A 22091-nucleotide genomic window follows, 5' to 3' on the forward strand; every position below is an offset into this window, starting at 1 on the left:
TTATTGGTGAGAGACACTTTATTTCTATGCTACAAGCCCAAAATGCAGCTATTACAATACAACCTCATGCACAGAACGAACAGAGTTAGTTACTTATTGTCGTGACAGTGTTTTTTTTTGTTTGTTTGTTGTAACAATAATACTCCGCATAAGACTCCATATATCGTACTGCGTAACAAGCTTTACCTGACATCTGATACAGAGCAAATTATATTTTCCTTTTGTTTTCTTCCACCTAATTTGGCGTCTAAAACTATGACTCTGGCACACTTAGCATCGACACACACTCTCGATCACTCACACACAGGCCCGCTCTCTCATTAACTAAATGCATAACCAATCATACAATACAAAACAGCGAAACGCCATTGGTTGAGAGACTGATTTTGCAATCAGCTACTGTTGCTTCGCAAATAAATGATAGAGGACACAGATTTGCGGCACTGGTGTGGGAACCGGCCAATCCTAGCCTGCCTCTGAGGGCGGTATCGCCCCGGCTCAGCCAATGGCAGAGGAGGAGACTAGATTGGACGTTTTTTTTCTTCTTCTAGGACAAGGCAGTGATACAGCTGATGTAGGAGCTCACTTTACTACAGTAAGTACTGTTGGTGAGCTCCTAGTTAACTCTGATGCATTCTTGTGCTTGGTCAGCAAACTGTGGCAGTTGGATTCTCGTGTGTAAGGCGCAACACAGTCAAAAACACACAACCTCTCAGACACACACACACACATACACACACACCACCGAAACTCATGTACCCACACAGGCACACATATATTTCAATATATATAGCTATAACTTTGTATAGACTATTTATACTAATATGTATGCATGTATACATAGTGTAGAATCTACTACGTGAAAAACAGCATTGAGGACAATTGTTACAAGTGTGATGGTGATAACAGCAACAACAAAAATATAGCAAACAGTAACCTCTAGAATCTAAAGACGATAGAAACACAGAATTGAAGGTAAACACAAACAAGAAGAACATTTCTTGACAAATCTCTTACTTACTGGGGTAAAGACGATCTGTAAAAAGGTGTCACTGGCTAAGACAACAAACTGGAGACAGAGTGTCGCAGAAAGGCACAGGTACACACGAGATCACTGAGACACATACACGGGCACAGAGCACGGAACAATAGGTTAGAGGTCTATTTACATCTGCATTATCCCCCCCCACCCCCATCTACACACTCCTATCCTCTACCCAGTGGTCGCACAGTATTCCTTTTGCAAAATCTTCATTCTTCATTATCATCTTCGTTCGTCATCATTATTTTTCCCCAGCATCATCACCTTTGTTGCCGTCGTCATCATCGTCATGGTTGTTGTGTTGGTCGTTAGGTAGTGGTTCAGTGGCAGATGTGGTTGATTCGGTCAGGTGGGGTTCAGTCTGGTTGTGCTGACTCAGTTCTCAGCCTTAGCTTCAGGCTCTGGCTCTGGCTCTGGCTCCTTAGCTGTGATTGGATAGAAGAGGAGGAATCAAGGAAACTCACATGACTTCATGAAAAGCCAGTGAGGCTGGGGTAGTCATTTCAAACAGTGGCCGTAACATGTGGGGGATCCTAGGCATCGACTACGAAAAATCATTCCCGGACTGGTGTCAAGGGTGTTCTAAGGGGTGTGTGTGAGGGGTGAGTGGGGAGTGACAGGTCTCTCACCCTTGGACACGATCAGGGTCTCTGCCGTAGCCTCTTCGTCTCCAGGGGCCCTGCAACAGAACCAAGGGGACAGATGTTGGTTGTCATGGTGACCAGTGACGGAGAACACAGCCCCATAACAACAGAGCAGAAATGTAAATCGACCAATCAGGCACAAATGCTGACTTACTTGGGCTTCTTCTCCTGATTGGAACTGCAGCGACATTTTCGGCCTAGAACCGACAACAAATCATCAACCCGATCTTAAAATCAACAATCGAAGGCCCATAAAGTACATGTGCTCCGTAGGTAGACTTACTGAAGTATGAAGACTTACTGAGGATGAGGAGGATGCCCAGCGCAAAGAGTACCACGCCAAAGACCAGTCCACAGATCCGCAGGCTATGATAGTCTACACAGAGACACAGACGTCTACTTAAGAAACTCTCTTGGCTATCGTAACACTGTCAGTTGATGGGGAAGAGCATCAAGATGCACTAACAGTGGTCTACTTACCATAGACAAATGGGTCCACCACTTTCTTCTCCTTTTCACCATCTGGAAATACAGGCACAGGAAAAGGCAAGGCAATGAGATACTAGCCATATCGCACATCTAACAATCATAGCAGTTTTCAATGCTGTACATACCAAAAAGTATAACGGGGCTGGGGTTAACATGGCTAAACACATTGTACACACAGGTTACTCACCCTCTGCACTTGGGTCTGCTACTGCTGAGAGAGAGACAGAGAGAGAGAGACAGAGAGAGAGACAGAGAGAGAGAGAGACAGAGACACAGAGAGAGAGAGAGACACAGAGAGAGAGAGAGACACAGAGAGAGAGAGAGACACAGAGAGAGAGAGAGAGAGAGAGAGAGAGAGAGAGAGAGAGAGAGAGAGAGAGAGAGAGAGAGAGAGAGAGAGAGAGAGAGAGAGAGAGAGAGAGAGAGAGAGAGAGAGAGAGAGAGAGAGAGAGAGAGAGAGAGAGAGAGAGAGAGAGAGAGACACAGAGAGAGAGAGAGAGAGAGAGAGAGACACAGAGAGAGAGAGAGAGAGAGACACAGAGAGAGAGAGAGAGAGAGAGAGAGAGAGACACAGAGAGACAGAGAGAGAGAGACAGAGAGAGAGACAGAGAGAGAGAGACAGAGACACAGAGAGAGAGAGACACAGAGAGAGAGAGAGACACAGAGAGAGAGAGAGACACAGAGAGAGAGAGAGACACAGAGAGAGAGACACAGAGAGACAGAGAGAGAGACACAGAGAGACAGAGAGAGAGACACAGAGAGACAGAGAGAGAGACACAGAGAGAGAGAAATATACTTATTAATGTCACTGAGGGAGATTATGTCAGGATACGTTATTGTTAGCCATCAGGGATCATATGGAAGGGATCCTCTGGGAGGAGAAGAGACACCGTCTGGTACCAATAACCATGACAGCCTTTAGTTGGGGAAGAGTGATCGCATTGGGGCAGAGGTCAGGTCAGATGAAGTGGGGAACAACAGATATCACTAAGGTTCTTTCTAGCAACAGAGATGCATTGGCTGTTCAGATGTGGAGGAAACAGCATAGGAGAAGGGTTAAATATCAGTGCTTGTGTGAATATGTGTTCGTCGATTCAGCTGTTCGATCCTTTGGGAAGAATAAACTTGGTTGAAGCGTTCACAGTGTCCGTCAAGTTCTTACTCTAATAATTAGAACCCAACACTTAGAACATACAGTGCATTTGGAAAGTATTCAGACCCCTTGACTTTTTCCACATTTTGTTACATTACAGCCTTATTCTCAAATGGATTACATAAATGTTTTCCCTCAATCTACACACAATACCCCATAATGACAGCAAAAACAGGTTTTCAGAAAAAAAGATACCTTGTTTACAGAAGGATTCAGACCTTTTGCTATGAGACTCGAAATTGAGCTCTGGTGCATTATTTTTCCATTGATCATCCTTGAGATGTTTCTACAACTTAATTGGAGTCCACCTGTGGTAAACTCAATTGATTGGATGTGTTTCGAATGGTCCCACAGTTGTCAGAGCAAAAACCAAGCCATGAGGTTGAAGGAATTGTCCGTAGAGCTCCGAGACAGGATTGTTTTGATGCACAGATCTGGAGAAGGGTACCAAAAACATTTTGCAGCATTGAAGGTCCTCAAGAACACAGTGGCCTCCATCATTCTTAAAAGGAAGAAGTTTGGAACCACCAAGACTCTTCCTAGAGTTGGCCGCCCGGCCAAACTGAGCAATCGAGGAGAAGGGCCTTGGTCAGGGAGCTGAACAAGAACCCGATGGTCACTCTGACAGAGCTCCAGAGTTTGTGGAGATGGGAGAACTTTCCAGAAGGACAACCATCTCTGAAACACTCTACCAATCAAAAGGCACATGACAGCCCGCTTGGAGTTTACCAAAAGGCACCTAAAGGACTCTGACCATGAGAAAAAAGATTCTCTGGTCTGATGACACCAAGATTGAACTCTTTGGCCTGAATGCCAAGCGTCATGTCTGGAGAAACCTGGCACCCACCCTACGGAGAAGCATTGTGGTGGCAGCATCATGCTGTGGGGATGTTTTTCAGCGGCAAGGACTGGGAGACTAGTCGGGATCAAGGGAAAGATGAACAGATCAAAGTACAGCAAGATCCTTGATGACAACCTGCTCCAGAGCACTCAGGACCTCAGACTGGGGTGAAGGTTCACCTTCCAACAAGACAATGACAAGTCTCTGAATATCTCGAGGCTGCCAAAGCTGTAATCGCTGCCAAAGGTGCTTCAACAAAGTACTAAGTAAAGGGTCTGAATACTTATGTAAATGTAATATTTCAGTTTGTAATTTTTGTTGAGTGTGTAGATTGTTGAGAAAAACAAAACAATTGAATGCATTTTCGAATAAGGCTGTAGCGTTAGAAGTCAAGGGGTCTGAATACTTTCCGAATGCACTGTAATTCAGAATTCTTATTGGCTCATATTTGAACGACAGTATGTCACATCAGAGCTTGGATAGGGCTCTTGACAGGCTGCAGTATTCACATCCAGTTGTGCAATGGCACTGGCCTTATGGATTATTAGTTGAATGAATCGCCTCAGTTATCTCCTCACCTACTCTTTTCTTCCAACCCTCACTCACCGTGTCAATTCATTTCCTAAATTCCCATCAGCAAACACTGTCCGGCCCATTGCACAAACCCCAGACCTTCTTTCTGCCCCACTCCCCCATTGTGTGTGTGTGTGTGGACGTGTTTAACTATTCTTGTGGGGACCAAGCGAAAAAACATTTGACCAACTGGGGATGTTTTGTTAGTCTCCACAAGGTCAAATGCTATTTTCTAGGGGGTTTAGGGTTAAGGTTGGAATTAGTGTTAGGGTTAGAATTACATTAAGTGTTAGGAGCTTAGGGTTAGGGTTAGAGTTAAGGTTAGGTTTTTGGGTTAGGGTAAGACTACAGGCTAGGTTTAGGGATTAGGGAGAATAGAATTTTGAATGGGACTGAATTGTGTGTTGCCAGAAGGTTAGTTGTACAAGACTGTGTGTGTGTGTGTGTGTGTGTGTGTGTGTACTCAGCATGTGTATTCATATCAACAGACGGAGTCATACAGCATGGGGAGTGTGTATGTGTGTATGAAAAACACAGAATTATAGTGGGAGGGAGATTGATAGAGAAAAATGTACATCTGGCGATGGAGAAAGGGAAGAGGGAAAAGGAGAGATGTTTAATCTGGAGACAAAAGAAGAAAGGGAGAGAGAAAGAGAAACCAGAACAGAATGTGAACTGAAGAGAGGTGGGACAATACCAAAGCGATAGAATGTGGAAGGTTGGTCTGATTGACAGACGAGAAAGAGTGAGAGGCAAACAGTATGGATAACACCAGACTTCTATAGAAAAATACATAACATGGATGGCTCAGTTGCTCTCTCAGTTGATGTATAGAACCTATGATCTGCAGCAGAGTTAAACAGTTGCTGTATGTGTGTCATGGCATAAATATACTTGTGATATACAGTATATTACATTATACTTGGGATATACATAACACACACACCCAAACACTGTACTACGCATGCAAAGGAAGGAAGCCTCAGGCTCCAGAATCCACTAATGTTCAGTCAAAACCCCATGCCTGCCATGTCATGCCACGGCCCTCCCCTGTGTCTCCTACCTCCCTGTGGATAGTGTGGTCGTCGTGCTGGTGTTAGTGGTGTTGGTAGTGGCTGAGGGGAGGAGGGGGCACTTACCAGCCACATACACCAGGAGTGAAAAGAGGAAGAACATAATAGTTTCCATGGTAACTGCAGAAAGAGAGGGAGAGCGAGAGAGACGTGTTAGTGGGTAACATGCCACACACATACACACCAAGACACATGTTCACACAGACAAATACAGTAGGTAAGATTAGAAATGACTCCATATGGGTGCTCTGCAGAGGAATGTTTAATTTATATTGGCGTTTTACATCCACTGGTAGATAGATAATGACATTAATCAGGCAGCTGTGATACCTGCAGAAAGAGTGCTACAAAAATGAATGGATCAATACCAATCAAGGTGTCTCATTTTCAGTTACATTCTCAAATCAGTACTACACAGACATCTTGATGGGAGTAGAAACTAGATGTAAAAGTTGCCAAGCTGCCGGAGAAATTAGTGTAATGGGTTGAAGATGAGATAATTACAGACAAAAGACAGGTTACAATACTACAGTAGATTACTTGGATTCAGGCTTTTCATGGAAAGAAATTTGCCCTCGAGGCAAAAGAGATGACAACAATCCCTCCATTGCTTCTCCTCTCCTCTCCCAGATTGAGTCTCTCTATCCATCTACAGTATCTCCTCCAAGTTATGTGCCCCACTTCCCATGGAGCAAATCCTTTACTGATACCAAAATGCAGATTGTGGGGGAGAGAATACATTTGGCTAGACAGGACCTAAGTCATTAGCATAGTTGCTTAGCACCACAGTCCAGAGGCTGTTTGTGTGCTGTGAAAGAATGCCATGTTGTTTGAGGAGAGTGCACAGTAATGAACTTGAAAATGTATTAATAAACCAATTAGGCAAATTTGGGCAGTCTTGATACATCATTTTGAACGGAAGTGCAATGGTTCATTGGATCAGTCTAAAACCTGGCACATGCACTGCTTCCATCTAATGGCCAAAATCTAAATTGCGCCTAACCTGGAATAGTACATTATGGCCTTTCTCTTGCATTTCAAAGACGATGAAAAGAAAACGCATGTTTCTTTTCTTTGTGTTGTTATCTTTTACCAGATCTAATGTGTTATATTCTCCTACATTAATTTCACATTTCCACAAACTTCAAAGTGTTTCCTTTCAAATGGTATCAAGAATATGCATTTCCTTCCTTCAGGTCCTGAGCTACAAGCAGTTAGATTTGTCAATATGTCATTTTAGGTGAAAATTGAAAAAAAGGGACCGATCATTAAGGATAAGAGGTGTGACCTTGCCCTTGAAACAGCTCTAGGTGGCGAGCCCAGCCTCATGGCCACACGTTGAAGTTTCTTAGGATGAATCATGTTCAGGAGGCAGGTAATTTGCTCGATGATAGGGCACCTGATAGTAATTGAGCAACAAATGGCCTAATTGAACTGGGAGAGTGGCCTCACAGCACACATTATGTTGTCATGTTGAATCCAGGCAAATATTCACAGAGCTACACATTTTACATGTCATTCATGGCATTAAGAACATTGCATGTACAGTCTAGCACAGAACGTCTCTGTACACAATTATGTGGATGAATTTTTGTCTGTAAACTGGCTGCATGTTTTACCTGGTTGCATGTTATCACTATTCTACCCGGTAACAGTATGTCTGCTTAATATGCCTGCTGTTGTCTATATCCAGAGAGGTTCTGGGTTATGACTGGGACAATAGCACTCAACCGCCAGTCACTATGGAGCAGACATAAGTGGGTTGTTATGTCTGGCTCTGTGATGTTGCATCTACTCCCACCACCCTCCCCAGCTGCACTAAATAGGACAGTGTTGTACTCACGATCCTCTCATTCAGTCAGTCACCGCCCATCCCGACCCTATAGCCCTGGGGCTATTCATTAGCAGGAGATACACAGGCAGGGAGGACGTCTACAGTGGTGGATGACGATGTGTTGTGAAGGCTAATAGACATCTACAGATGTGGCCAGAGGTCTTCTGAGAGAGAGGAAAGGGTTAATCTGCGTGGCGATTGAGTCTTAACAGCTGCTGCAACCTCAATAAAGACGATCCTGACACCGTTGAAGCTCCGCTCTGTGACTTTTGGCCGTGAACGTTACATCCCATCGTTGTTCAATACAGCATTATTATCCTCTTCCTTATTAAATCATCATATCCTGTCCTTTTTACCCATCTTATATATATATACGTTTTATACGTTTTGTTATGGCCTTATTATAAAATTGATGAATTTAGTTTTTTTTCAATCTACACACACTACCCCAAAATGACAAATCAAAACAGGTTGACATTTTTTGCAAATTAAAACTTCTTGGTGACAGGGGGGCAGTATTGAGTAGCTTGGATGAATAAGGTGCCCAGAGTAAACTGCCTGCTACTCTGTCCCAGATGCTAATATATGCATATTTTTTGTAGTATTGGATAGAGAACACTCTGAAGTTTCTAAAACTGTTTGAATGATGTCTGTGAGAATAACCGAACTCATATGGCAGGCAAAAACCTAAGACAAATCCAACCAGGAAGTGGGAAATCTGAGGTTTATAGTTTCATTTAAGTGATTGCCTATCCAATATGCTGTGTCTTTGGGGCCAGATTGCACTTCCCAAGGCTTCCAGCAGATGTCAACAGTCTTTAGAAAGTTGTTTGAGGCTTCTATTGTAGAAGGGGATCGAATAAGAGCTGTTTCAATAAGTGGTCTAGGCTGTGGGCAATCAGTTGTTTACTGCGCGGTCACGCAGGCGCGCCGTTCCTTCTTTTTTCTCTGTAATGAATACGCTATTGTTCGGTTGGGATATTATTGAAGATTTATTATAAAAATACCCTAATGATTGATTGTAAACATCGTTTGACATGTTTCTACAAACTGTAATGGAACTCTTTTGACTTTTCGTGTGGATTTTGTGCTCGCGCATTGTGCCTTTGGAATAGTGAACTAAACACGCGAACAAAACGGAGGTATTTGGACATAAATATGGACGTAATCGAACAAAACAAACATTTCTTGTGGAAGTGGGAGTCCTGGGAGTGCATTCCGACGAAGATCAGCAAAGGTAAGTGAAGATTTATAATGCTATTTATGACTTTTGTTGACTCCACAACTTGGCGGGTAACTGTATGGCTTGCTTTTGTGGCTGAATGCTGTTCTCAGATGATTGAATATTGTGCTTTTGACGTAAAGCATTTTTCAAATCTGACACAGCGGTTGCATTAAGAACAAGTTTATCTTTAATTCTTTAATGTAAAACATGTATCTTTCATCAAAGTTTATGATGAGTATTTCTGTTATTTGATGTGGCTCTGCAATTTCTCCGGATGTTTTGGAGGCATTTCTGAACATGGCGCCAATGTAACCTGAGGTTTTTGGATATAAATATGAACTTGATCGAACAAAACATACATGTATTGTGTAACATTGAGTCCTGGAGGTGTCATCTGATGAAGATCGTCAAAGGTTAGTGATTCATTTGATCTATATTTCTGCTTTTTGTGACACCTCTCTTTGGTTGGAAAATGGCTCAATGCTTTCTTTGACTAGTTGCTGACCTAACATAATGATATGTTCTACTTTCGCCGAAAAGCCTTTTTGAAATCGGACACTGTGGTTGGATTAACGAGAAGTGTATCCCAGAGAGGTTAATAAATATTTTTAAAAACTGAAATAACATTTACATAACTATTCAAACCCTTTACTCAGTACTTTGTTGAAGCACCTTTGGCAGCGATTACAGCCTCCAGCCTTCTTGGGTATGATGCTACAAGCTTGGCACACCTGTATTTGGGGAGTTACTCCCATTATTTTCTGCAGATCCTCTCAAGCTTTGTCAGGTTGCATGGGAAGCATCGCTACACAGCTTTTTTCAGGTCTCTCCAAAGATGTTCGATCTGGTTCAAGTCCAGGCTCCTGCTGGGCCACTCAAGGACATTGAGACTTGTCCCAAAGCCACTCCTGCGTTGTCTTGGCTGTGTGCCTAGGGTCTTTGCCTAATTTGAAAAAATAATAATAATTGTCCTGTTGGAAGGTGAACCTTCACCCCCAGTCTGAGGTCTTGAGTGCTCTGGAGGAGGTTTTCATCAATGATCTCTCTTTGCTCTGTTCATCTTTGCCTTGATCCCAGTCCCTGTCGCTGAAAAACATCCCCACAGCATGATGCTGCCACCACCATGCTTCACCGTAGGGATGGTGACAGGTTTCCTCCAGACGTGACGCTTTGCATTCAGGCCAAAGAGTTCAATCTTGGTTTCAAGATTCCAGAGAATCTTGTTTCTCATGGTCTGAGAGTCTTTTTTGTGTGTTTTATTTAAAAATACTTTATTGGACATATAAAGAAATACAAAATAGAAATTGAACAGATACATCCTTCTACCCCTATACTTATTGAACCACCCCCTCCCTTTAACAACAAAAGCGGCATACATACAAAAAATAAAATGCATTTACGAATGGAAATAATATATAAATATGCACACAAGTACACATACACAAAAATATAAAATATCACAACATACTATCCTTTCCTTCCCACACCCTCCCGTATCCCGTTGGCCAAAATTCTTACTCCTGATCAATAGAAGGCAACTGTTCAAAAAAAGGAAATTAAAGGCTGCCATCTCAAGAAAAAGTTACCAGTACATCTTCTCAGAGTGTATTACATGTTTTTCTAAGTGTAAAAAAGACATTAGATCTTTCAAACAAGATGATGCAGTGGGAGGTTTGAAGGATATCCAGCTAAGTAAGATCTGCCGGCGGGCTATAAGGGAGGCAAACGCCACAACGTCATCTTCACTTTTAATGAGACTATGCAACAAAGATGGAACTCCAAATATAGCTATTAGAGGACAAGGCTGCAGGTCAATATCTAGAATTGTATTATTTAGTATTAAAAAAGGATGACCAATACTCAGACAGCTTAGAACACAAATAACACACATGGGTGTGGTCTGCCAGAGTGAATGAACATCTATCACGTGTCATTCGTGTCTGGGAGGAATTCATTTACAAAGTTTTTCTTTGGTGTATTGAATTCTCTGCAAGACTTTGAACTGGATTAAACTTAACCGAGCACACGAGGATGTGCAGTTAACCCGAAGGGCCTCCTCCCACCAGTCATCTGCAATGTCAAGTTCACTACCCCAGTCTGTCTTGATTTTGTTTATTGAGAGGGTTTAGAGGTCAGCATAAATCAGACTTGCGATTCCACAGGAGGGACAAAATCTCCTCTAGCAAAATCTTGGGAAGTAGTTGAGGAAAGGTGGGAAAATGAGAGCGAACAAAGTTACGGGCTCAAAAAAAGCACAAAAGATTAGAATGAGCTAGAATAGATTTAGCTACGAGATCATTAAAACTGACAAACTTCCCATCTAAAAATACATCTTTGAAACAAACCAAACCTCTCTCATGCCACAAAACAAAACCCTGGTGGAGTTTGGAGGGTAGAAATAGGTGGTCGATACTGATAGGGCTAGAAGAGAAGGGGCAGAAAGTCTAAAATGTTGACGAAATTGTCCCCAGAGCTTCAAAGTAGAGCGCACAATGGGGTTTCCCGTATACTCTGAAGGACACAAGGACAGTGGGGCAGAAAGGGAGGATGATTGGCAGGATTGCACCTCTATTGAGCACCAGTTGGAAGCTGGAGCATGACACTAGATCACAATCTTTTGAATATCGGCTGCCCAATAGTAAAGCAGTAAATTTGGAAGTGCCAATCCTCCATCTTGTCTCCTTCTTTGAAGTATTGCTCTACGTATCCTAGGTGATTTGTTCCCAGATAAAATGATTGATGAGCCTATCCAACTTGGTAAAAAATGATTTCAGCAGAAAGATTGGAAGACATTGAAAAAGGTATAGAAACCTAAATATACATTTTAATAGATTGGATTCTGCCAGCTAATAAGAAAGGCGTGCAAAGTTAGTTTTATGGAGGGTAGCCAGGGACTGTATTATATTCACACCCAAATAGGGAAAGCCAGAGGGCGACAGACGGAAAGGCAGGGCTCCAAGGGGAATTTGCTTGGCAGCAGGGTTGATAGGAAAACATGAACTTTTCTGAATGTTCAATTTGTGACCTGAAAATTATCCAAACGTGTTTAAAATATGCATTATGTTATCGACAGAGTTCACAGGGTTAGAGATATATAATAGTAGATAATCTGTATACAGTGACACTTTGTGTTCTTCACCAGCGAATGATTCCAGTGAATGATGATAATTTTAAGGCCAAGGAAAGTGGTTCTATCGCATGAGCAAAAAGGAGTGGGGACATAGGGCACCCTTGACGGGACCCTCTGGAGAAGGGGAAGTATTTTGAATATTGAGAGTTGGTGTGTACGCTAGCTGTCGGAGCAGAATAGAGCAGACATATTTGTCGGATTTGTGGAGGTTAGAATAAAATGACACGAAAGTTGAATTAATATTAGAGAGATCACTTGTAAGATTATGGGAGGAGTCATATACCTGAGAGATAAGATGAGATGCTGACTGGCGTTTAAGTTGGTGTGCCAAAAGGTGGCTGGTCTTGTCACCATATTCGTAGTACGAAGTTCGTTGCAACAGAAACTCTGCTTCATCAGTGGAAAGCGGATTAAATTGAGTTTGACGTTTCAGCCTCTGCGGTTAATTCAGGGGGTGGTGAAGTTGAATATTGCCGGTCTATTTCCCGAATTGAGTCCACCAGTTCCTGATGTTTCAGTTCTTTGTTTGACATAATGAGCTTTGTAAGAAATGATATTTCCCCGTAATACAGCTTTTGAAAGTCTCCCAAAGAAGGAGGTTGGTTGAAATAAAGTCACAGAATTCTTTGTTAGACAATAGGGCCGTGTTAAATCTATAATTCAACTGTTGTTTTTTTTTTAGTTTATTTTTATTTTTACAGGGACAATGCACATTAATCAACATTTCAGTAAAAGTGCCGGTTTTAGCCAACCGGCTAATTTTCAACCGCAGTCCCTGGGCAGGTTTGCATTCAGAGTAAGTGCTAAATCAAGAATGTGGGGGGAATGGTCCAAAATCACAATCACAGAATATTATCACAGATTAGACCACTTTAACTGAGGGGAGAAGGGCTCTATCTAAAAAAATAAAAAGTAGTCTATGCGCGAGTAGGCTTTATGAACATGAGAAAAGTAGAGGAAGTCTTTTTTGACCGGCTGGAAGAAGCGCCATGAATCAACACAACCCATTTGGGTCATGAATTTAGAAAGAGCTTTTGCCATTCCGGAAGGAGGAAGTGTTCTGGGATTAGACCGGTCAAATCTTGGGTCAATAACACAGTTAAGGTCCCCGCTGAAGATGAGGTGGTGGGTCTCAAGATTAGGGAGAGGCTAAAAGAGATGTCATAAATCTAGTGTCATCCCAGTTAGGGGCATAAACATTCGCAAGTACTACAGGTGTTTGGAAGAGGGTGCCACTAACTATTGTATAACATCCTCCAAGATCTGAACTGATCTGTGAGGGTGAAAACTGTACCCGTTTGTGAATCACTATTGCTGTTCCCCTGGCTTTGCCGTTAAAATTAGAATGAAAAACCTGTTCAACCCATGCTTTACGCAATCTAGTATGGTCGTTAACACGTAGGTGTGTTTTTCTTGAATAAATGCGATATCAGTATTCAGGCTGTTCAGATGTGAAAATACTCTGGAGCACTTAATTTTCCCCCCACATGTCACCAGTCTGTCTGGAAGCCCTAAAGTACAATCATGACTTGTTGTTGAACTAGACATTAATCCTCATAAGAGGAGAAGTCAAATGAAAAAGAAAGAGGAAAAGAGAGATTGAGAGAGGAGCAGCATGAGCAAAACATCAGAAAAAAAAATGTATACAATTTTAAAAAATATCTTTGGATAATGCCAACGTAACCCCCACCACCACCCCCAACATACACCCCAACATACACCCCAACATACACCAAAATAAAAATGATAGTACAACACCCTTCAAAGAAAAAATACAAATCCTAAACTCGTCATTATGAATAAGACGAGCAGCAGGAATTCTCTCTTACTCAGCATCCGTTGATTAGCCGACATGTGCAGTGAGGTCAAACCGACCTAGGAAAGAAGTGACATACGCCATTGAAATTAAAAAATAAAATATGTCAATAAGCAAGTGTACATTTTTGGGTTTCGGTCACACTTTAAACAACGAGAGTAACCTTCACCTTCAGTTAGTAATATGTTAACAGCGATTGCTGGCATTTCAATGACCATAAAATGAGAGTAGTCCACTAGGTGTCGCCACAGAGCTGAGCAATGAGAAACGTTTGAAATTAACCAGTAGGCTATGAAAAGAGTCAGCCCCTGTTTTGGTAAATTGTTAAACTTTGTTAGGAGGGAATAATTCAATAAAAGTAGACAAAGGGACAATTAGAATTTTGGATATGTACAATTACGCAAACAAACCGTGGGCCTAAACTCTTCCGCTAGTGCAACAATTAAACAAGAGTACATTTGGAAGAGAGGAGCGATGGTATTAGACTGCAATGTCGTAGTGGAGTCCAAGATGAAGTGAATTGAGGACCATCGGTGACCAACCTCACCAATCATGGCCAACGTAAACCACGGTAGTTCAGTGTTCATAAAAATAAAGAGTAAAAAATACAATTTAAAAAATGGTATATATCATGCAGACCCCAATGAAAAATGTAAATACACAAATATTGGTGGACAGGATCTGTGTCTAACTAGCAAGTCTTCAAAATGACCTAAAGGCTGCCAAACTGCAATGTAGGTTATAGATTGCCATTAGTGGAGCAGCAAGTTCAAAGCCTTAGTAAAATGTAAGAAATCAAAATGCTTCGCTTTTACCAGCGATTGTCTTTGATTAAGAAACTAAACAAGATCAAATGGAAGTTTAAAGAGCAGTGAGACGGTGTAGTATGTCATTGTCAACAACAGAAAGGAGTTGTGTGCTGCTTCAAACATACCTACTGTAGCTAACACGCTTTAGCATAGGATTGTTTCACGAGAAACGGATCGATAGATGGTCATAGGTATATGTAGCCTATTGTCCACACGGTCACTAGAACTAACGTTACTCACATAATACAGGCAGGAGAGAAATCATCCCAATTCAGGCATTCAATGTATTTCAGGTATTCAATGTATGTGCTGTCGGTAGAAGTACTTCTTCCGGTTTTTCAAAAAAATTCACCTCGCCGTTAAAGGTGACACGGAGTTGGGCAGGATGAATCAGCCCAATCGGATTCCCTTCTTGTACAGAGTGGACTTGATGTCGTTGAATGCGGAAACCATTTCTTTGCCAGGCTAGAACTGAAATCCTGGTAGAACTTGATCTTGTGGCCTTGGAAAGTGGTGTCGCTATTTTCCCTTTCTTTGTATCGATGCACCCGCACCATGATAGGACGCGGTCGGCCACCTGGGCGAGCTTTCGGTGCAAGGCTGCGGTGGGCTCTATCAAGTTCAGGGAGATTGGGAAAAGCCTCATCATCCAAAACGTCCTTCAACATCTCCGCCATGAACTGGGTTGGATATCCTATCTCGGAGTCCTCTGGCAGTCCAAACACGTGGATATTCTGGCGTTTTTGAACGTGAAATCAAATCTTCCACTTGTAGCTTCAGAGACTTGTTGGCAGTGGCCACATCGTCAAGCCTGGTTTCCAGCATAGTGAGTTTGTCACTGTGGCTGGAGAGCCCGGCCTAAACTTCGACCAGTTTGGTAGTGTGAGATTCCACAGAACCCCGGGTGGTTTCCACAGTTGCCTGAATTGGAGCCAGTGCAGCCACCAGTTTTAGCTGAGGTTGATTTGTTGGAATGTGTAGTTTTTTCTGTCGATTTTTCCAAACCATATGACTGGTTTGCTAATGCTAACTTAGGTACACCCTATTACTGGGTAATTAAAATTAGGCTTTTGAGGTTATGAAAAGTATGAATTTAGGCAAAATTTAGGATTATTTACAAAAGTTGATGGAGAAGAAACCTAGTGCGACTTCTTTCTACATTGCTCAGCTGTCAGCCGGTCTGAGCGTCTTTAGCCTTCTTAAGGCTAGGGGGCAGTATTCAGAAGTTCAGATGACTGATGTGCCGAAAGTAAACTGCCTGTTGCTCAGGCCCAGAAGCTAGGATATGCATATATCGGTAGCATTGGATGGAAAACATTGGTAGCATTGGATGGAAAACACTCTGACGTTTCTAAAACTGTTAAAATAATGTCTGTGAGTATAACAGAACTGATATGGCAGGCGAAAATCAGAGGAGAATCCATACGGAATATTTTTGTTTGTTGAGGTCACCACCCATTGAAATGCTCGTCTATGGGATATTCAAAGGAAATCCTCCCAGATTGCAGTTCCTATGGCTTCCACTAGATGTCAACAGTCTTTAGAAAGGGTTTCAGGCTTGTTTTTTGAAAAATGAGTTAGTAGTAGTTTTTCAAGCTGGCTCTCATTTTGGACTGTAGTCTTGTGGCGCGAGTGAATGAGGGAGCACACTACATTCCGTCTTAAATTGTATAGTTTATTTACATATTAGGGTACCTGAGGATTGATTAGAAACGTTGTTTGACTTGTTGGGACAAAGTTTATTGGTAACTTTTGGGATTCCTTTGTATGCATGTTGAACGAGTCGAATGGGTGGATTACTGAATCAAACGTGCCAACTAAACTGACTTTTTTGGGATATAAAGAAGGACTTTATCGAACAATACAACCATTTGTTGTGTAGCTAGGACCCTTGGGATTGCAAACAGAGGAAGATCTTCAAAGGTAAGTGATTTATTTTAGCGCTTTTTCTGACTTTTGTGACGCCTCTGCTGGTTTGGAAAATGTTTTTAATGCTTTTGTTTTGCGGGACGCTGTCCTCAGATAATCACATGGTATGCTTTCGCTGTAAAGTCTGGATTAACAAGAAGTTAAGCTTTTAAATGATGTATGACACTTGTATTTTCATGAATGTTTAATATTACGATTTTTGTATTTTGAATTTCGCGCTCTGCAATTTCACCGGATTTGTGGAGACGGGGCGCTAGCGTCCCACCTAGCCCAAAAATGTTTTTAAATGAGGAGTGGCTTCAGTCTGGCCACTCTATCATAAAGGCCTGATTGGTGGAGTGCTTCAGAGATGATTACACTTCTGGAAGGTTCTCCCATCTCCACAGAGGAACTCTGGAGCTCTGTCAGAGTGACCATCAGGTTATTGGTCACATCCCTGACCAAGGACCTTCTCCCCTGATTGCTCAGTTTGGCCGGGCGGCCAGCTCTAGGAAGAGTCTTGGTGGCTCCAAACTTCTTCCATTGAAGAATAATGGAGGCCACTGTGTTCTTGGGGACCTTCAATGCTGCAGAACTTTTTTGGTACCCTTCCCCAGATCTGTGCCTAGACACATGGCTTGGTTATTGCTATGAGATGCACTGCGAACTGTCCAATCAATTGAATTAACCACAGGTAGACTCCAATCAAGTTGTAGAAACAACTCAAGGATGATCAATGGAAACAGGATACACTTGAGCTCAATTTCGAGTCTCAAAGAAAAGGGTCGGAATACTTATGTAAATAAGTATTATTTTTTAGATTTGCAAAAACTTTAAAAAAATATATATTTTAGCTTTGTCATTGTGGGGAATTGTGTGTAGATTGATGAGGATTTTGTTATTTTATCCATTTTAGAGTAAGGCTGTAATGTATCAAAATGTGGAAAATGTCAAGGGGTCTGAATACTTTCCCGAATGCATTGTATATTAGACATTAAAAAAAACACAGGAAAGAGGAGTACAGTACAAGTTTTAACGTTTTCCATTTAACAAGCTAAAAAGGAGGGATAGGAAAAGGATGACAGCGAATTGGGCGAGGGAGGAGGCTGGGGCATGATAGCAAATACAACCCACGAGGTCCATTCCGTAGTGTTTACCTCAGAGTAGTATCTTTATACTGACAGTAGGGCTTTGCGATAAGGCCGAAAAATCATACCTCAATTTTGCATGGCCGATTCACATTCTACAGTTGAAGTCGGAAGTTTACATACAACTTAGCCGAATACATTTAAACTCAGTTTTTCACAATTCCTGACATTTAATCCCAGTAAAAATGCACTGTCTTAGGTCAGTTAGGATCACCACTTTATTTCAAGAATGTGAAAGGTCAGAATAATAGTAGAGAGAATGATTTATTTCAGCTTTAATTTTTTTTCATCACATTCCCAGTGGGTCAGAAGTTTACATACACTCAATTAGTATTTGGTAGCATTGCCTTGAAATTGTTTAACTTGGGTCAAACGTTTCAGGTAGCCTTCCACAAGCTTCCCACAATAAGTTGCGTGAATTTTGGCCTATTCCTCCTGATAGAGTTGGTGTAATTGAGTCAGGTTTGTAGGCCTCCTTGCTCACACACGCCTTTTCATTTTTGCCCAAACATTTCTATGGGATTGAGGTCAGGGCTTTGTGATGGCCACTCCAATACCTTGACTTTGTTGTCCTTAAAGCCATTTTGCCACAACTTTGGAAGTATGCTTGGGGTCATTGTCCATTTGGAAGACCCATTTGCGACCAAGCTTTAACTTCCCGACTGATGTCTGAGATGTTGCTTCAATATATCCTCATAATTTTCCTCCTCATGATGCCATCTATTTTGTGAGGTGCACCAGTCCCTCCTGCAGCAAAGCACCCCCACAACATGATGCTGCCACCCCCGTGCTTCACGGTTGGGATGGTGTTCTTCGGCTTGCCAGCCTCCCCCTTTTTCCTCCAAACATAACAATGGTCATTATGGCCAAACAGTTCTATTTTTGTTTCATCAGACTAGAGGACATTTCGCCAAAAAGTACTCTCTTTGTCCCCATGTGCATTTGCAAACCGTAGTCTGCCTTTTTTATGGTGTTTTTGAAGCAGTGGCTTCTTCCTTGCTGAGCGGCCTTTCAGGTTATGTCGACTTGTTTTACTGTGGATATAGATACTTTTGTACCTGTTTCCTCCAGCATCTTCACAAGATCCTTTAGTGTTGTTCTGGGATTGATTTGCACTTTTCACACCAAAGTACGTTCATCTCTAGGAGACGGAACGCGTCTCCTTCCTGAGTGGTATGACGGCTGTGTGGTCCCGTGGTGTTTATATTTGCGTACTATTGTTTGTACAGATGAACGTGGTACCTTCAGGCATTTGGAAATTGCTCCCAAGGATGAACCAGACTTGTGGAGATCTCCAATTTTTGGCTTGGCTGATTTCTTTTAATTTTCCTATGATGTCAAGCAAAGAGGCACGGAGTTTGAAGGTAGGCATTGAAATACATCCACAGGTACACCTCCAATGGACTCAAATGATGTCAATTAGCCTATCAGAAGCTTATAAAGGCATGACATCATTTTCTGGAATATTCCAAGCTGTTTAAAGGCACAGTCAATTTAGTGCATGTAAACTTCTGACCCACTGGAATTGTGATACAGTGAAATAAGTTAAATAATCTGTCTACAAAAAAATTGTTGGGAAAATTACTTGGGTCATGCACAAAGTATATGTCCTAACTGACTTGCCAAAACTATAGTTTGTTAACAAGAAATCTGTGGAGTGGTTGAAAAACGAGTTTTAATGACTCCAACCTAAGTGTATGTAAACTTCCAACTTCAACTGTATATCTCTTTAAAAAAAATGTTTTCTCTAAATTAACATTGTTTCGCAATTCAAGGTCAAATACACTGCATTTAAAAGAGACAGCAAAAATCTAATGAATTCAGGGCTTTTGAAATTATACTTACATGCTGACTAGACCGGGCGCACACGTGCCTCAGCATGCACATGTTGATTTTGTCCATTCACATGAGACGCGATCAGTACACACAAAACAAAATATAAACCAACTATATTAATTTGGGGACAGGTCGAAAAGCATTAAACATTTATGATATTTTAACTAGCTAGCCTGCTGTTGCTAGGTAATTTGTCCTGGGATATAAACATTGGGTTGTTATTTTACCTAAAATGCACAAGGTCCTCTACTCCGACAATTAATCCACAGATACAAAGGTAAATTGAGTAATCTAGTAATCTCTCCTCCTGTCTTCTTCTTTGGTCTTTATATGGTGGTTGGAAAACAACTCTAAGGTGCATTACCACCACCAACTGGACTGGAGTGTGGACCTCAGTTTCAATCACCCACATGGGTAAAACCAATGAGGAGATGGGAGAGGCAGGACTTGCAGCGCGCTAAGCATCACAAATAGAACCAAGTTCTATTTTAGTGCCTGGCTACGCAGACGCTAGTTGACTAACATGTGTAAATGTATTTTGCAATGCTCTGTGCATGTAACGCGAGCAGTGTGGTCAACATGTTAGGCTACATTTACCAGAATCAATGTTCATTGATACTCCTATTTCAGTAGTCTGCTCTGTGCGCAATTTGAGGAGTTGAGACATAAAAAGGGTCTCATTAGAAAGGTTATCTTCTCCTATATTACAGTAAAATATTGTCTCAATGTGTTTTGGTGTCCATATGACCGGTTCTGTTGGACCAAACCTCAAATGCAAATAACGAGTTGAAACTGCTCGTCAGAGAGGAAGAAGTAATCTCTCATCTTCGTTGGTGTGAGTAGCAAGGGGAGGGGCTTAGTGTACATGGGAAGATGCGCACACAACACAGAAGGAGAAAAGGAGATAAGACCAAAAAGACCACATGAGAACAAGCGGACTTAAAAACTCATACATATATGTATTTTTAATTACGTGATTCTTGCGATACAGGCATTTGGAATTGTGCTAAAACATGAATTACAATTCATTGAATTAATTCCATAGATCGCCTAGCCCTAACTGACAGAGTGAGGATTGACCCGATGTCTACCGTCTAACAACCAGACCAGTGGGCACGAAAAACACAATGTCAATAGTCTGAAATGCCACGCAGTGTAAAAGTGCAATGCAACCAGTTCAACCTCTCAGATCAGAGGTTGCCAAGTTGGCCGTATCTCTCCGAATCCCGTGGGAAAGCTGCTGTTGGGGAGTGGCACTGCTAGCCAGGCCAGTGCTAGTGACACAGACCCTCAAGTTCACCTCTCTCGCTAGAAATGAGAAGTGCCACCCGCTGCACTGGCCTCTATGCCTCTCCTTAAACCACGTTTGTCACCCCGTTGTTTGTCGGTGCCGTGTTTCAGTCCCATTGTCTGAGGGAGAAGGGGAAGGGCAGGCAGAAAATGAGGTAGAAGCAGCGGTACCCTCTGTCGAAGCAACAAACCCAGGGACGAAGCTATGACTCAAGCCCAAGACATGAATTATGAATTAAGCATATGGGAGAAGACAGAAATAAACATCATAGTGGAAATGCTGTTGTGAGTTGTGACCCGTTGGTTTTCTTCCTTCTCTGTGTGAGTGTGAATCTTTTCACACCTGAACACTCACACCTTTGTTTGCGAGTGTCTAGGCCATGATCAAACCAACACCCAAAAAGGGTTATACAGCTATCCCTATAGGACAACCCTTTCTGGTCACAGATAGAATCCTTTTTGATTCCAGGGAGAACTCTTTAGGGTTACTTGTAGAACCCTCTGGGTTAAGGGTTCTATCTGGGACTCAAAAGGATTCTACACGAGGACCAAAACATTTTCTGTGTGTAGATATGGTTATGTGAAATGATATCTGGGAGTGTTGGGATCTGATCGGTGGAGCTTGTTTTCTCTCTTGATCTTACCCATTATGGATATTTCTGTGTCAATTTGACACTAACCTCCATCTCTCTGGGACACCCAGGCTCATGTAAAAGCTCCCATATCTAGGTGTTTAGGAGGTAGGTCAGGTGTTGATTGGCATTTGGAGAGTGCAGAATGAGAATCTATTTACCCCATCACGCTGTCTCTGAGAACAAAAACAGCAGCTATTACCTGTGACAAACCCCACTATTACTGACAATATGATTTTAGAGTGCCTCTCTGCTGATGAAAGACACATGTAACTGAGGAAATAAAGGAAACACTATCATAAAGTGCCTAAATAGGGTGGTGGGCTACCATGGCCCCCTAGAACAGCTTCAATGCGCCTTGGTATAGATTCTACAAATCATCCTGGAAGAGACCCCCCCATCAGGATAGAAATGTTTCACCATAGGTTGAAAGTGGTAACCCAAAATGGCTGTGTGTTTATTGATGTTTGCCATGCGCTTCTAAGGGGTTGAGAGGACCTAAATCATGCCGGGAAAAAGCACCCCACACCATAACAGAGCTGCCAGAACCCTCATTTGCTCAAGTGTTTCCTTTATTTTGGCAGTTACCTGTAGCTCTTCACAATGGAACTGCCTCTGATTAGCTCTCAGATGCGTGTCTGTGTGTGT

At 42.1% G+C, this 22091-nt stretch overlaps 1 protein-coding gene across 2 annotated transcripts in view; it reads right to left on the minus strand.

Annotated features, from left to right (window-relative positions):
* Window positions 1–22091, minus strand: part of LOC109905438 (FXYD domain-containing ion transport regulator 6-like) — a 24920-nt gene continuing 2829 nt past the window's right edge. The window contains exons 2-8 of one of the 2 annotated variants that reach the window (XM_031790477.1): window positions 5882–5935; window positions 2363–2383; window positions 2167–2208; window positions 1988–2062; window positions 1841–1883; window positions 1672–1721; window positions 1–1467 (exon numbers count right to left, since the gene is read on the minus strand). In XM_031790477.1, coding sequence (XP_031646337.1) covers window positions 1418–1467; window positions 1672–1721; window positions 1841–1883; window positions 1988–2062; window positions 2167–2208; window positions 2363–2383; window positions 5882–5930 — 330 coding nt within the window. In that variant the 5' untranslated portion in view covers window positions 5931–5935 and the 3' untranslated portion in view covers window positions 1–1417. Of the gene's footprint in view, window positions 1468–1671; window positions 1722–1840; window positions 1884–1987; window positions 2063–2166; window positions 2209–2362; window positions 2387–5881; window positions 5936–22091 lie in introns of both variants that reach the window. The other variant, XM_020502806.2, reaches the window with a different exon arrangement.

This window comes from Oncorhynchus kisutch, linkage group LG15, assembly GCF_002021735.2.
Source record: "Oncorhynchus kisutch isolate 150728-3 linkage group LG15, Okis_V2, whole genome shotgun sequence".
NCBI classification, from domain to species: Eukaryota; Metazoa; Chordata; class Actinopteri; order Salmoniformes; family Salmonidae; genus Oncorhynchus; species Oncorhynchus kisutch.